General features: G+C 41.0%; 1 protein-coding gene and 1 long non-coding RNA gene across 13 annotated transcripts in view; one reads left to right on the top strand and one right to left on the bottom strand.

Annotated features, from left to right (window-relative positions):
• LOC138762192 (WAS/WASL-interacting protein family member 1-like) overlaps window positions 1-15,315 on the top strand; it is a 139,390-nt gene that overhangs the window by 115,965 nt on the left and 8,110 nt on the right. For all 12 annotated transcript variants that reach the window (XM_069935771.1, XM_069935763.1, XM_069935764.1 and 9 more), the window contains 3 exons: window positions 510-607; window positions 9,825-9,954; window positions 13,864-13,995. In XM_069935771.1, coding sequence (XP_069791872.1) covers window positions 551-607; window positions 9,825-9,954; window positions 13,864-13,995 — 319 coding nt within the window. In that variant the 5' untranslated portion in view covers window positions 510-550. The remainder of the gene's footprint in view (window positions 1-509; window positions 608-9,824; window positions 9,955-13,863; window positions 13,996-15,315) is intronic.
• The window catches only part of LOC138762194 (uncharacterized), a 59,656-nt gene continuing 51,704 nt past the window's right edge, over window positions 7,364-15,315 (bottom strand). Inside the window, exon 3 of the long non-coding RNA XR_011356812.1 lies at window positions 7,364-7,516. This is a non-coding gene — a long non-coding RNA (uncharacterized lncRNA). The remainder of the gene's footprint in view (window positions 7,517-15,315) is intronic.

Raw genomic sequence — 15,315 nt, 5'->3', positions numbered from 1 at the left:
GATCCTTCACTATCTTCTGTGTCATGTTTGAGTGTTCAGTGGGTTATAAATCTATTACGAAATCAATTAAATAATTTACAGACTCGAGTCATGAAGGTTTCAAACAAGTGCATAAAGTTTATTCATTGACTGTATCTGGAATTTCCTGCAAAAATTGTTGCAACCAAGGAGTAGTCAAATGGTACAGCTCTTAAAGTCGTGACAGATCATTGGTTCACAAGCAACGTAATTTTATTTCCCATTCTGGACAATAAAATCCAACCAGTTCCACAAATGCACAACCAATCCTTGGCAAGAGTTTATGTGTACAGCAAATTGTAAGATGTGTATGGCAATGAATCTATCCACTGATCAAGAGTGATTCAAGCATTAATTTCATGTTCCTGTAGAAACAGAAAATGCTGCAAATACACAATGGGTCAGGCTACCTCTGCAGAAAGGGCAAACAGAATATTTTGTGTTGTGTATATGAAAATGATGTCACTAACATTATGTTTCTTATTTTGTAGGATTTTGAACAGTTATCCAGTATTCCTGTTGAATACGAAAGATGCCTCCTCCTCCTCCTCCTCCACCACCTCCTGCTCCCCCTCCAACATTTTCACTGGTGAGGATGACTCAACATTGGTATTTTGGGAGGGAGGGGGTGATAAAACCCTTCTGCTGAGATTAAACTGCTTTTATATTGCTAATATAACCCGAGTCTTTCAAAAGCAGCCTTTTAAAATGACGTTCCTACATTTCCTGTGAATTGCAGTCAGTTTTGTCTGGTCATTACACAAACAGCTTCACAAATTAGCTCCTTGAAGTGCCAGTTGATGAAGTAGACAAAGATGATGTGGTCAAACAATAATCATGGCTTTTATTAGCAGAAACTCATGGTACAATAATGAAAGACAATAGATGCACAAACAGTTATATCCAAGGGGAATGTCCTTAACAGTACAGTTAATGCACAGCCAATGTTAGTACAGCAAGGCTCGCCAGAGGGGAGACAGGCAGCTTGGCAGACATTCACCACACTCCTCCAAAGTGGTCTCTAATGGAGATCTTTCTAAAGTTGAGGGACAATAGATTACCCTTGAAAGTTTCTTCCTTTATGATCTTGTACTAGTTTCAGTCTGGCAGAGTTGGACAGTGTAGGTATGACATTGAAGTCTCTAACCTGGAAGTCATCTTGAGGCCCTTGGTGATTCTTCTAAATTTTTCTCATTATGGGGAAGTATTGATTCACTATGTTAGGAGAACCATCAATTGGGATCAGCAAAAAAACAATTTAATATTTGATCTGAAGCCATTTGGAAATCCCATGTGGAACTGCACAAGACCTTCTCACATCTGTGGTTTCATCACTTTCTAAATCCATTGTGCTCTACCTCTCCAGGCATCAATCTATCCAATAAGATGAGGCTTAGTCTAGATTGCAAGTCAGGAGTCTTAGATGTTGATTGATGGGGAGAAAAAAAATGTAATGACAGCAGGAGTGGGTCAACTTGCTCTCCTGTTCATTAAGTTCATTGCTTATGTTTTAACTGTGGCTCTATTTTCCAGCAATAGCTCCATATCTCTTGATTTAATTTTAATGCCCAGAGATTTTATTGATTTCTGTTTTAAATGACACTGTGATGGCGTTCCCAAAGCTTTCTGGGATAGGAACTTCAAAGAATGAGTCAAAATAAGTTTTTTTTTCTCAGACAGCACTCTTCCGTTACTACATGGAGGCTGTTTGACTCTTCGAGTCTATGGGTAGCTCACAGAGTGGTCACACCTCCCACTAATTGTTTCTGTGAACTAATCTCCATATAATCACATCAGATTCTCCAAGATTCTGCCTGCACTAGGGGCAATTAATTAACCTTCCAACTTGGGTGTCTTTGGGATGTTGGAGGAAATTGGAGCATCCAGGGGAAACCAGAGCAATCGTAGGGAAAATACCAACTCCACACAAAGGACTCCAGAGATCAAGATCAAACCAGTGTTGCTGGATCTGTGAGGAAGGGGCTCGAGCCACTGTGCTATCGAGTTCTGCACTTGAGGCACTATACTTGACCTAAAGTAATGCTCATCTTATTGCTGCTCTCATTTGCCAAGGCTTTTCTCTGATTTTCTCACCTTATTGAATTTTTTTTTAACAGCTGTGAAGTGTTAGTCTAGTTCTGAGGTTTAAATTCAACTTGACTCTGCATTCCAACTGTAATATTTTGCACCTGTATAATGCTTTGTGATACAGAAGAAAGACTCAAGTTGCTCCTCAGAGGCATTATCGAACAATTTGATATTGAATCACAGGAAGGAATATTAAGACAAAAATAATTTATTTGAAGTGGTAAGCTTCGGGGACCATCTTAGAGCTTAAAACACTGAAAGTTCGGGAAAGGTCAAATTTCAGACCTTTGGGCCTTGGCAAGTGAAGATGCAGCTGCTCATGGTGGAACAATTGAAATATGACCTCTCACAATGTCAGGATGGGAAGAGCATGAAACTTTCCGACCAAATGTCCAAGAGTTGTGGGGGGAGGCCCTGGGAAGAGGAAGAATTTTTTTCCCCGAAGATCATGGGTTATTGGTGAGCAGAAATCAGTAGGATTTAAGGTCCACTTAAGGTTAAAGAGAAGATCTGAGGTTGTCTGGGAGGTCACTTAGACAATGATAGTGATTTCAATAGCATATGAGCGTACCAGTTATAGATAATAGAGAAAAGCAGATGTTTAGACAAGGTGGGAGTGCTTGTGTGATTCTGAGCTCACCTTGGGTATGTATAATACAGAATTCTAAATGGTATAGTTCATCCTTGGCACTTGAGATGGTCATCGAGAGCAACAATAATCCCAGATTTTGTAATAAAAATTATGATGTGCATTCACCATTCACAATCATTATGATTAATAAGATTCTATCCAGAAGCTGTGTATAAACCAACTTTATCAGTGAACCTTGGTTCATGTGATAATTAACTTGAACTTGCATGAACACAGAAGTAATCAAACTGTGTTCAACTACTTAAAAACATGTTTGATTTAAGTTTTCTCTGTACTGGCAGAAGATCATTGACCATAAATGTTTCTCCGGCCACAGAGGCAGCCTAATTTGCCTTGTAATTCCAACATTTTCTGCATTATTTCAGATTTTGAATCTTCTGCTTTAAGCTTTTGAAGGCTTTTGCTGTTGTAAACTCTTACTGAAATTGCATATAATTATATTGGTATCATTTAGGGCCAGATTCCCAATGGGGAGATTCATTTCAGTTTAGTGTTATAACTGGGTGAAACATAATTGGTTTAAAAAGGAATGAAAATAGAAAATACTGGAAAAACTCAGTGGCTCAAGCAACCACTTTGGAGAGAGAAGCAGAGTCGTGTTTTGGGCCAATTACCCTGAATCAGAACTGGTTTAATTCAATTTAAACAACTATAAATCAAAATTAAACTCAATTTACTTCATCAAATAGAATTCTTGATTAGCTTCTACATTTTTTTTTTAGTTTTCCTTCTATATGTTTGGATATTGTCATAATTGCTTTTATGTCTAATTGTGAATAATTAAGTTTTAATAATTGGATGATTTAATAAAAGATTAAAGAAACCCAGAAAAAAGGATGAGAAGATGATTTAGCCCAATGATTATTTTTCATTTTGAAATTTGGCATGTAAATATTAAAATAAAATCTTAATTAAATCACAATATAACCTGAAAATAGTATAAGAAATTTAATGTTTTCAAAGAAAAAAAACTTGTTTTATGTTCATATTCCCAATTCCATTGAACAACCGCACTTGTGTGTGATGATGTTTATAGATTGCCTAAATGCTTTGAACAAAAATTTACTGAAAAAAATTAGAATCAAGATACCTTGACTTTTTAAATACTTATTCTTTTTTCTGGATGCTTTAACTTCATTCCATAATACCCGCTTGCTACCACAGAGTGTGGTATTTTTTTCATGTTGCAAAAATGAGTTCATGTCCAACCTCGGAAAGTGTCCTTAACATGGAGAAGAAAAGAGACCCCCAATAAATCCATTTCATTATTAACTTCAATGTAATCTGTAGATCATGAATTCCATTACCTTTGTCCATAGAAGTTTGCATGTGTCTCCATCTAATGGTGGTTGAATGCAATTGTGAATACCTGTATTTCAAAGTGGCAGTGAGAGCTGATGACCTAAATCATAGATTCTCAAGGTACAGCCCACTGGTGGGGTGTAGGAATATTTTGGGAAATAGTTTTAAAAGTTGGTTTTAAAAAATAAACTTGTTACTTTGGGTGTGAAAGATGCATCTTGGCCACACTGTCAGTACATCACAATTGTGGTAACTTCCAAGTAAAATCACTTTGTTCTTTTTATTTTCATAACGTGCTTTTGCTCTTCCGATTTTTCTCTGTTGTTTCTCTTATTTTAACTGTTGTTATCTTTGGTTAACATTATAATTTTATTTTTTCTGACCGGTCTTATTATCATCCATTCCAAATTAACTCATTGGCGAAGGAAGATTCCAAATTATCTCAACAATCATGTGTCTATCCACAACCTTTTACTTTTTCAGTTCAGTGGTGAGTGAGACCTGTATGTATCTTTGTGCACTAGCATATTGATTGGGGGGGGTTGATGCAAAATGATATTTGGATTCATGAATTATGCCAAAGGAATATTTCTGCAAGAAATTCCAGTCAATTCTATTGTTTGAGTAAGAGTGAGGTAACTAATGCTGTTACAAACATCTTTGTTGACCATTTTAAAATTTTAGTTACCGACTTCAATTATAGATTTTGTGATTTAAAGGCAATGGATTTTCCCCCTTGGTTAACTCGGTCATTGTTGGTGGACTTATTTGAAGTTCCAGTGCAATACCAAGAGGAGAGATCTGAGTTGCTACATGATGAATCTGTGAAAACTCTGTTCAAAGTGAAAAGAACCATGAGATCGAAAAGAAATACCCAAACTCGAGGACTTGAGCAAGGGAACTATTGATACATTTTCCATTGTCTTATTTAGTAGAATGTGGCTTCAGGGCTGTTAGTGATTTGCTACAAGCTAAGACCCCCAAAGTTCCTCAACATGATTATCCAACTGCACGAAAACCAACAAGGTCGGGTCAGATACAGCAATGAGCTCTCTGAACCCTTCTCCATTAACAATGGCGTGAAGCAAGGCTGTGTTCTGGCACCAACCCTCTTTTCAATCTTCTTCAGCATGATGCTGAACCAAGCCATGAAAGACCCCAACAATGAAGACGCTGTTTACATCCGGTACCGCACGGATGGCAGTCTCTTCAATCTGAGGCGCCTGCAAGCTCACACCAAGACACAAGAGAAACTTGTCCGTGAACTACTCTTTGCAGACGATGCCGCTTTAGTTGCCCATTCAGAGCCAGCTCTTCAGCGCTTGACGTCCTGCTTTGCGGAAACTGCCAAAATGTTTGGCCTGGAAGTCAGCCTGAAGAAAACTGAGGTCCTCCATCAGCCAGCTCCCCACCATGATTACCAGCCCCCCCACATCTCCATCGGGCACACAAAACTCAAAACGGTCAACCAGTTTACCTATCTCGGCTGCACCATTTCATCAGATGCAAGGATCGACAATGAGATAGACAACAGACTCGCCAAGGCAAATAGCGCATTTGGAAGACTACACAAAAGAGTCTGGAAAAACAACCAACTGAAAAACCTCACAAAGATAAGCGTATACAGAGCCGTTGTCATACCCACACTCCTGTTCGGCTCCGAATCATGGGTCCTCTACCGGCACCACCTACGGCTCCTAGAACGCTTCCACCAGCGTTGTCTCCGCTCCATCCTCAACATCCATTGGAGCGCTTACATCCCTAACGTCGAAGTACTCGAGATGGCAGAGGTCGACAGCATCGAGTCCACGCTGCTGAAGATCCAGCTGCGCTGGATGGGTCACGTCTCCAGAATGGAGGACCATCGCCTTCCCAAGATCGTGTTATATGGCGAGCTCTCCACTGGCCACCGTGACAGAGGTGCACCAAAGGAAAGGTACAAGGACTGCCTAAAGAAATCTCTTGGTGCCTGCCACATTGACCACCGCCAGTGGGCTGATATCGCCTCAAACCGTGCATCTTGGCGCCTCACAGTTTGGCGGGCAGCAACCTCCTTTGAAGAAGACTGCAGAGCCTACCTCACTGACAAAAGGCAAAGGAGGAAAAACCCAACCCCAACCAACTAATTTTCCCCTGCAACCGCTGCAATCGTGTCTGCCTGTCCCGCATCGGACTTGTCAGCCACAAACGAGCCTGCAGCTGACGTGGACTTTTTACCCCCTCCATAAATCTTCGTCCGCGAAGCCAAGCCAAAGAAAACAAGCTAAGAGAAACCAACTGGAAATTACAAAACGTGGAGATTTAAGGTTCAAACTGACAAAATTAGTTCCTCAAATCAAAAAAAATGTGCAGCCAGCATCAGGGGCAAGGTTCCTACTGAAGTAACGACAATTGTTGGAAGTGTGTGTTGATATGGTTGATGTATTGAAGTAGTAGTTGAATATGAAATAAATGTTCCAGTGTATTCTTGACCTTAATTGCATTGAAATACACTTGCAGAAAATGATTTAATTAAAACTTCTTTTGAATATGTAATTTTTTTCTGCTAATGGTGGGGCATACGTTTCTTTGAAAAATTAAAGTGGGGCCTTGGACAAAAAATGGTTGAGAACCACTGGCCTAAATGAAGCATCACAAATATAATGCTTGACTATTTTCATCACGAGCATGAATATTCACTAAGATGTCTGTGTGATGGTCAATATCTAAATGTTATTAATTTCTTTCACCACCTCCACTACTATTTATATGTCAGTATCCTGTGTAAAGAACCATTTTTATTCAAACCTCTTTGGCCCTGTGGCCTTCAGTACCATTAGTTTACCATCATGCTTCAACTTGTCATCACACTGCCTTCTATTCTCGATCATGTATGTATGTAGGCTTCCTTTAAATACATTTCTTCTTTTCAGTTCAATTATTTCATCCGATAAATAATTTTGTATTTTACTTTCCCCCCTCTATCAACAAGTGAAAAATGTGAGATTGTGTCAGGTGAATTAGTGAGGGAATGTTTGACTTTAAAGTGGGCAGAACCAATAATCAAATTGAATTAATTATACATTTTCTAATTCATGATGGCATTTAATGGTTACAAATGATCCAAAATGATGTTCATATTCATTCTTTTACAATACTCAGCTAGTTAAATTGTTGCTTTGTTCCTGTTTTATCCATTTCTGATAGCAGCAGTGTGGCACAGAAATCTTTATTGTAGTTGCTAAGTACAAGATAATTTTGCAAGTGTGAATGTGAATTTCAGTAGGAGTTCAGTTTAATTATGAATCAGACAAATAACAAATATTTCATTTGACCTGTTTATTTGGCGCAAATGATTTAACCAAAATTCCTACAGCTTCACCTTCTATCTCTTCCATCAGAAACATTCTTTCAGCAATCAATTGTGAACAGGAACAAACAAGAACCAAACTGCTGGAGCAGCAGACCAGGCAGTATCTGTAAAGACAAAGAGATTTTGGGTGAGGATTCTGCATCAGGGCAGAGAGTGTAGCGGAGAGATGGCAAGTGTAAAGAGGTGAGGGGAAAGGATGAGGCAGTAGCAGGCAGGGTTGATGCATGGAAACCAGATTAGGAAGTGGGATGATGGGCAGACGGAGACAAGAACACTGCGTGACTTGCTCAGTTTCTCCGGCATTTTGGTTTAAACTACAATCACCGTGTTTGCAGATTTTTGCATTTAACTCATTTACTATACAAGATCTGCCCTGTTTAGCTTGCTAAAGTGAAATACCATACACTTGTCTGAGATAAATTCCATCTAACATTCCCTAATTGAGCACGATCTTATTGTAATCTGAGACAACCCTCTTTACACTTCATTTTAGCACCAAATTTTATGTCTAAGTGTGAATAAGTAAGTTTTAATAATTGGATGATTTAATAAAAGATTAAAGAAACCCAGAAAAAAGGATGAGAAGATGATTTAGCCCAATGATTATTTTTCATTTTGAAATTTGGCATGTAAATATTAAAATAAAATCTTAATTAAATCACAATATAACCTGAAAATAGTATAAGAAAGTAATGTCATTCACAAACTTGCTGATCATGCCAACTTGATTCTCATCCAAATTGTTAATATAGATAATGAGAAGGACAAGGGTACCAATGATAGTGTCTTCTTTCTGGACAACTTCCCGAGAATCGAAGCCCTTGTTACATTGAGAAAACTTCATTAGGAGGACCATGTCATTCACATTTATGACACAAGTCGTCCAAAACGGACGCTTCATCATAGGAAGAAATTACCATGTGGGCAGATGAAGAGAATCCAGATGTGCTCAAAACTTCCTTGAAGAAATGTGCACTAATTCCTGGAAGTTTTTGACCTATGACCACTCGAAGTGGAGAATTATTTGCCACTGGCTCAGATCCTGGGATGGGATGGGTTTGTTATTTTGTGAGAGAATGTGGAGACTAGCCTTCCACTCTCTGGAATTGAGAAGAATGAGGAGATCTCACTGAAAAATACAATAAGAAAGAAGGATGTTTCCCTTGTCAGCGGCATAGAAGAAGAGTGACTGTCTGAAAGTCAGAGGTGTGAAAATGTTATATACATGGTACACTTCAACGTTTGTCTGCCATGAGCATTGTGACAGATTATAGATGTTTTTGGGAGATAAATTGGGGCAGGTTTTTTTTAGTGTAGGTCACATACAAACACTTTAAAAATATTGGAGCTCTGCTCGTGCTAGACAGGCTGGCTCCAAGAACATTTGTAAAAGTTTTGGAGAGTGCCCAAGAGACTTCACTAATGGATTGTTGCTTACAAAAAGGCAACAGATGAAATAACTCATCGGAGCCGCAGGCTGTCTGGAGTTTAACTTGCTTTTCTAAGAGGGTCATGTGATTTTGGAATCGGAGAGAATAAAGCAGGCTTTTTCTCTCAGAGAAAGAGAGAGAGGGAATTCAGTTCTGGAGTTTTACAGTTAACAGCAGCAGCTGGGACTGGAACAGGACAAGCTGGAAAGCTTGTGGGAAAAACCTCATTTGGAAGATGGGTTGTAACTGCTTAGTTCAGCCTGGTCAAAGCCCTTGTGGTTCATACAAGAGGAGAGGGCTAGCTTCCTAATGTTTCATTTGGAATAAGAGAAACAAAAAGGCACTCTGTGGTGACCTGAAAGAAAGAGGTTATCATCTAGAGAACCCTGAGGAGGCAAGTTTCTTCGGCAAGACACTGAAGTGGATGATGGAAGTAAATCAGTTGTGGGTGTCAGCATACAATGAATCTCTCCCTGAAAACTGACAAGAACCTTCCTGAGCAGTAACCATTTACCTTTCAAGCATCAAAGCCTGGTGAACTTGGAGGAGTGAAAAGTGAGATTGGACTGTGAATCAAAGAACTTTTCAGAACTTACACACACATTACATACATGTGCGTTTAGAATTAGAAAGGAGTTAATTAGATTAGTTAAGTTAATAGTGATAAGTTAAAGTGTGATCCTGTTTTCTTGTTTAAAAATAATTAAAAGCAACTTTTGTTTAAGTAACCATTTGTCTTGGTGAATATCTATTGCTGCTGGGTTTTGGAGTCCTCTGGGCTCTTAACACTTTACATAATGAACTACCCATGAGATGTTACCCTGGAAGTTCAATCCTACTGACTGACTGCAAGACTTGTTTTACAAAGCTATGAGTATATTTTATTAGATTTACCACTGTTACACTTGAATATTGATAGTAAAATGGTTTATTAACTGATCAACAGATGTTTTTTTTTTAACTTTGTTCCCTTTGCAATTAGGCATGTACTGAAAAATCCACCCTAAATAAAAATGAACCATCAGGAAGACAGGCACTTTTGTCAGACATATGCAAAACCAGAAAACTGAAGAAGACTGTTACAAATGATAGGAGTGGACCAGTGCTTAGTGGTAAGTTTGGAAACCTTGATTAGATTAGTTAGACTAGTTATTTTATTTGAAAGTTATATTAGAAAGTTACACTTGTGCGACTGGGTATATAATTCAAAATCTATAATTCAGTTCATGAATGTCTTTGGCTTGGCTTCGCGGACGAAGATTTATGGAGGGGGTAAAAAGTCCACGTCAGCTGCAGGCTCGTTTGTGGCTGACAAGTCCGATGCGGGACAGGCAGACACGATTGCAGCGGTTGCAAGGGAAAATTGGTTGGTTGGGGTTGGGTGTTGGGTTTTTCCTCCTTTGCCTTTTGTCAGTGAGGTGGGCTCTGCGGTCTTCTTCAAAGGAGGTTGCTGCCCGCCAAACTGTGAGGCGCCAAGATGCACGGTTTGAGGCGTTATCAGCCCACTGGCGGTGGTCAATGTGGCAGGCACCAAGAGATTTCTTTAGGCAGTCCTTGTACCTTTTCTTTGGTGCACCTCTGTCACGGTGGCCAGTGGAGAGCTCGCCATATAATACGATCTTGGGAAGGCGATGGTCCTCCATTCTGGAGACGTGACCCATCCAGCGCAGCTGGATCTTCAGCAGCGTGGACTCGATGCTGTCGACCTCTGCCATCTCGAGTACTTCGACGTTAGGGGTGTAAGCGCTCCAATGGATGTTGAGGATGGAGCGGAGACAACGCTGGTGGAAGCGCTCTAGGAGCCGTAGGTGGTGCCGGTAGAGGACCCATGATTCGGAGCCGAACAGGAGTGTGGGTATGACAACGGCTCTGTATACGCTTATCTTTGTGAGGTTTTTCAGTTGGTTGTTTTTCCAGACTCTTTTGTGTAGTCTTCCAAAGGCACTATTTGCCTTGGCGAGTCTGTTGTCTATCTCATTGTCGATCCTTGCATCTGATGAAATGGTGCAGCCGAGATAGGTAAACTGGTTGACCGTTTTGAGTTTTGTGTGCCCGATGGAGATGTGGGGGGGCTGGTAGTCATGGTGGGGAGCTGGCTGATGGAGGACCTCAGTTTTCTTCAGGCTGACTTCCAGGCCAAACATTTTGGCAGTTTCCGCAAAGCAGGACGTCAAGCGCTGAAGAGCTGGCTCTGAATGGGCAACTAAAGCGGCATCATCTGCAAAGAGTAGTTCACGGACAAGTTTCTCTTGTGTCTTGGTGTGAGCTTGCAGGCGCCTCAGATTGAAGAGACTGCCATCCGTGCGGTACCGGATGTAAACAGCGTCTTCACTGTTGGGGTCTTTCATGGCTTGGTTCAGCATCATGCTGAAGAAGATTGAAAAGAGGGTTGGTGCGAGAACACAGCCTTGCTTCACGCCATTGTTAATGGAGAAGGGTTCAGAGAGCTCATTGCTGTATCTGACCCGACCTTGTTGGTTTTCGTGCAGTTGGATAATCATGTGGAACTTTGGGGGACATCCGATGCACTCTAGTATTTGCCAAAGCCCTTTCCTGCTCACGGTGTCGAAGGCTTTGGTGAGGTCAACAAAGGTGATGTAGAGTCCTTTGTTTTGTTCTCTGCACTTTTCTTGGAGCTGTCTGAGGGCAAAGACCATGTCAGTGGTTCCTCTGTTTGCGCGAAAGCCGCACTGTGATTCTGGGAGAATATTCTCGGCGACACTAGGTATTATTCTATTTAGTAGAATCCTAGCGAAGATTTTGCCTGCAATGGAGAGCAACGTGATTCCCCTGTAGTTTGAGCAGTCTGATTTCTCGCTTTTGTTTTTGTACAGGGTGATGATGGTGGCATCACGAAGATCCTGAGGCAGTTTACCTTGGTCCCAACAAAGCTTGAAAAACTCATGCAGTTTGGCATGCAGAGTTTTGCCGCCAGCCTTCCAGACTTCTGGGGGGATTCCATCCATACCTGCTGCTTTGCCACTTTTCAGTTGTTCGATTGCCTTATATGTCTCATCCAGGGTGGGAACCTCATCCAGCTCTAGCCTTAGGGGCTGTTGAGGGAGCTGGAGCAGGGCGGAATCTTGGACTGAGCGGTTGGCACTGAAAAGAGATTGGAAGTGTTCTGACCATCGGTTGAGGATGGAGATCTTGTCGCTGAGGAGGACTTTGCCGTCTGAGCTGCGCAGCGGGCTTTGGACTTGGGGTGAGGGGCCGTACACAGCCTTTAGAGCCTCGTAGAAACCCCTGAAGTCGCCAATGTCCGCGCTGAGCTGTGTTCGTTTGGCGAGGCTAGTCCACCACTCATTTTGGATCTCCCGGAGTTTGCGCTGAAGATGGCTGCATGCGCGACGGAAGGCTTGTTTCTTCTCTGGACAGGACGGCTTTGTAAGGTGAGCCTGGTGGGCAGCTCACTTCTTTGCCAGCAGCTCCTGGATTTCCTGGCTGTTTTCGTCAAACCAGTCCTTGTTTTTCCTGGAGGAGAAGCCCAGTACCTCTTCAGTGGATTGCAGTATGGTAGTCTTCAACTGATCCCAGAGGGTTTCAGGGGACGGGTCCGTGAGGCGGGTTGCAACGTCGAGCTTTGCTTTGAGGTTTGCCTGGAAGTTTCCTCTCGCTTCGTCTGACTGCAGTTTTCCAACATTGAACCTCTTTCTGGGGCTTTATTGTTCCTGGGCTTTGGCTTGAAGTGAAGGTTGAGCTTGCAGCAAACCAGCCGGTGGTCAGTGTGGCATTCCGCGCTAGGCATGACCCTGGTGTGGAGCACATCTCGTTTGTCACTTTCTCGCACCAGGATGTAGTCCAGGAGGTGCCAGTGTTTGGATCGGGGATGCAAACATGACTGAGGCATTTTCAGAAATCCAATTTAAGATGTACTTTGTGACCATTTGGTATTGGTTACATTTGCTTACTTAAAAAAACATTTAAAAAGACAAAGGGGTTGTTGTCTTAACTTACAACTAGAAATTCTATTTGCCCAAATTATGTTGAGGAAATGTTTAACATCCACAAGCAGTGCCTTTTTTCTTTGGAATAGGAATACATTTATGACGGCATGAGAATAGATTGATGAGAAAACTGGGAACTGCAAATCCGACCTGTTGCTCTTACTGCATTTTCAAGGGTAGAGTGATTTGTCAGTCCCACACTCAGGCTCACTGTCTTTATCCACAAATCTTTTGTGCTTGGTCTCACGATGACAGATTTTTACTGACCCTTCATGTCTTGAGCATAGGTGACAAGGTCTTAATGGCAACAAGGCTTCATGTACAAATCCAGTGATGCCTTTGATGTCCCCTCAAGCTTTGAAAAAAGGCCTAGGTGGGCACAGGCCTTGGCATTCAGATAAAGTTCTCACATTTTGTTGTTAAAATTTTTGACATTTAGAAATATTTTTATAATTGTAATGAATTAAAAAGTAAATTTGAGGCACACAACACTTTAAAAAAATACTAAATGTATGTCATTTTTTTTTTAAAAAGTTAGTTACTTTTCCTTTTGCCTCCTAATCCCTCATTTGAACTCAATTAGATCTCCAATCTAACACCCGATAGAGTAGGGGATTTCAGCTTCATCAACGTGGTGACCAGCAATGAAGTGCGTGTGTGGAAATCCAAAACTTTTTTTTAAAATTTTTTATTTTTCACACCATAAACCACATTAACCATGATACATACTTTTTCCTTTTCAAATATATACAGTGCCATTTTCTCCCCCCTCCCCCCTCCTCCCATCCCACCCTCCCTACCTCCCCCCTCCCGTCCATTTAAAGTACAAAATCTAGGATACATTAAACCAGTCAAACAATGTTGTCATTCAATAAAAATAAACAAGAAATTCCACTAAAGGAAATCCAAAACTTTAATGAAATTTTAATGGCTAAAAAGCCAATGGTTTGAATCCCAAAAAGATCTGAAATTCATAGCCTGGCCCAGAAGCCATAACTTAAAATATATGCAATTTTACTGTATTATGGAGATGATTGATTAATTCATTCACGTTATCAAATATTCTGTACACAGCTCCGAAAGGACCTGGAGGTGGAGGAGGAGGAGGAGGAGGAGGAGGAGGAGGAGGAGGTGGACCTGCTTTAGGTGGATTATTTGCTGGTGGAATGCCAAAGCTTCGGTCTGCGGGAGCCAGAGACAGTTCAGGTAAGTTGCAATTAAATTTAATTGATAGAATCTTTCATCAAGATTTATTTTTTGCCTTTTAATATGGTTCAATATTATAAATAGAATTACTCAACTGATTATGATGAATGATATGGTTGGTAAAATCTTGCTCTGTGTGTTTTTAAATGTTTTTGTCATTAAGGATTATTATTTTATTTGCAAAGAAATAAAAACAAAAAAAGGAGCAGGTAAAGACCATTCAGTGCCTTGCATCCTCTCTGGATAAGATTATTGCAGACCTGACCTTGGCCTCGACTCTACTTTTTCCCTCGTTACTATTCCTCCCTATCGTAGAGAGATTAGGCTCATAGCCTCCCCAGTTCTCTGGGGTAGAGAATCCCAAAGAGTCAAAGCCCTTGGAAAGTTTCCGTTCTTCCACATATTGATTTTAAATAGCCAATCATTTATTCTTAAACTGTATCCCCTGATCTATGTTCCTCTTTGAATGTCAAACTTCCAGCATTTCAGTGGAGAGCAGCCAGTGTGTGAGTGGTTCAGATGAGAGGGACTTAGAGTCTTTGGCTCACGAGGCTTCGTCAAGCTGAGGCTGAGCTTGCTTTCAGTAACATAATATCTTTGAATTTGAATTGGGAAGAGTTAATGGAGACAGCAGTTAGGACAGTGGAATTCTCCAATTGCAGGATGTGTGAAATCTGTGACAGAATAAACAATTATTAGGGAAGTTAAAATCACCCATAACTACAACCCTGTATTTCCTGCACCATTCCAAAATCTGGCTGCTGATCTGATCCTTGGCTGTGTGCTGGACAATGTAGAGATTAAGGAAGCGGAAATGTTGGATCTTCTTAAAAACATCAAGATTGATAGGTCCTCGTAGGTGGACATGATATACACCAGGTTTCTGTGGGAAGTAAGAGAAATTATAGCTGGGGACACCTCGGGACACCAAGGAGCAGATGAGCAGGCAGATATTGGAATGGTGCAGGAAATACAGGGTTGTAGTTATGGGTGATTTCAACTTCCCTAATATTGACTGAAACCTACTGACCACAAGAGAGATGGATGGGGCTACGTTTGTCAGGTGTGTTCAAGAAGGATTGGCCGATGAAAGGAGAGGCCATACTGGATCTAGTTCTGGGTATTGTCTGGTCAGGTGGGGGAGCATTTTGGTGAGAGTGACCACAATTCCCTTAGCTTCAACATAACTATGGAAAATGATGAAAACAGACAAAATGGGAAAGTGCTTAATTGGGAAAGGGCTAATACAGAACTAATGTGGAGGAAGTTAGGGACCATTTGTGCTGCGTTCAGGATAGGTTTGTCCCACTGGGACAAGGA

Source organism: Narcine bancroftii, chromosome 4, assembly GCF_036971445.1.
Source record: "Narcine bancroftii isolate sNarBan1 chromosome 4, sNarBan1.hap1, whole genome shotgun sequence".
Taxonomy (NCBI): Eukaryota; Metazoa; Chordata; class Chondrichthyes; order Torpediniformes; family Narcinidae; genus Narcine; species Narcine bancroftii.
The sequence above is the reverse complement of the archived record's forward strand: the minus strand, read 5'-3'. Positions and strand labels throughout refer to the sequence as shown.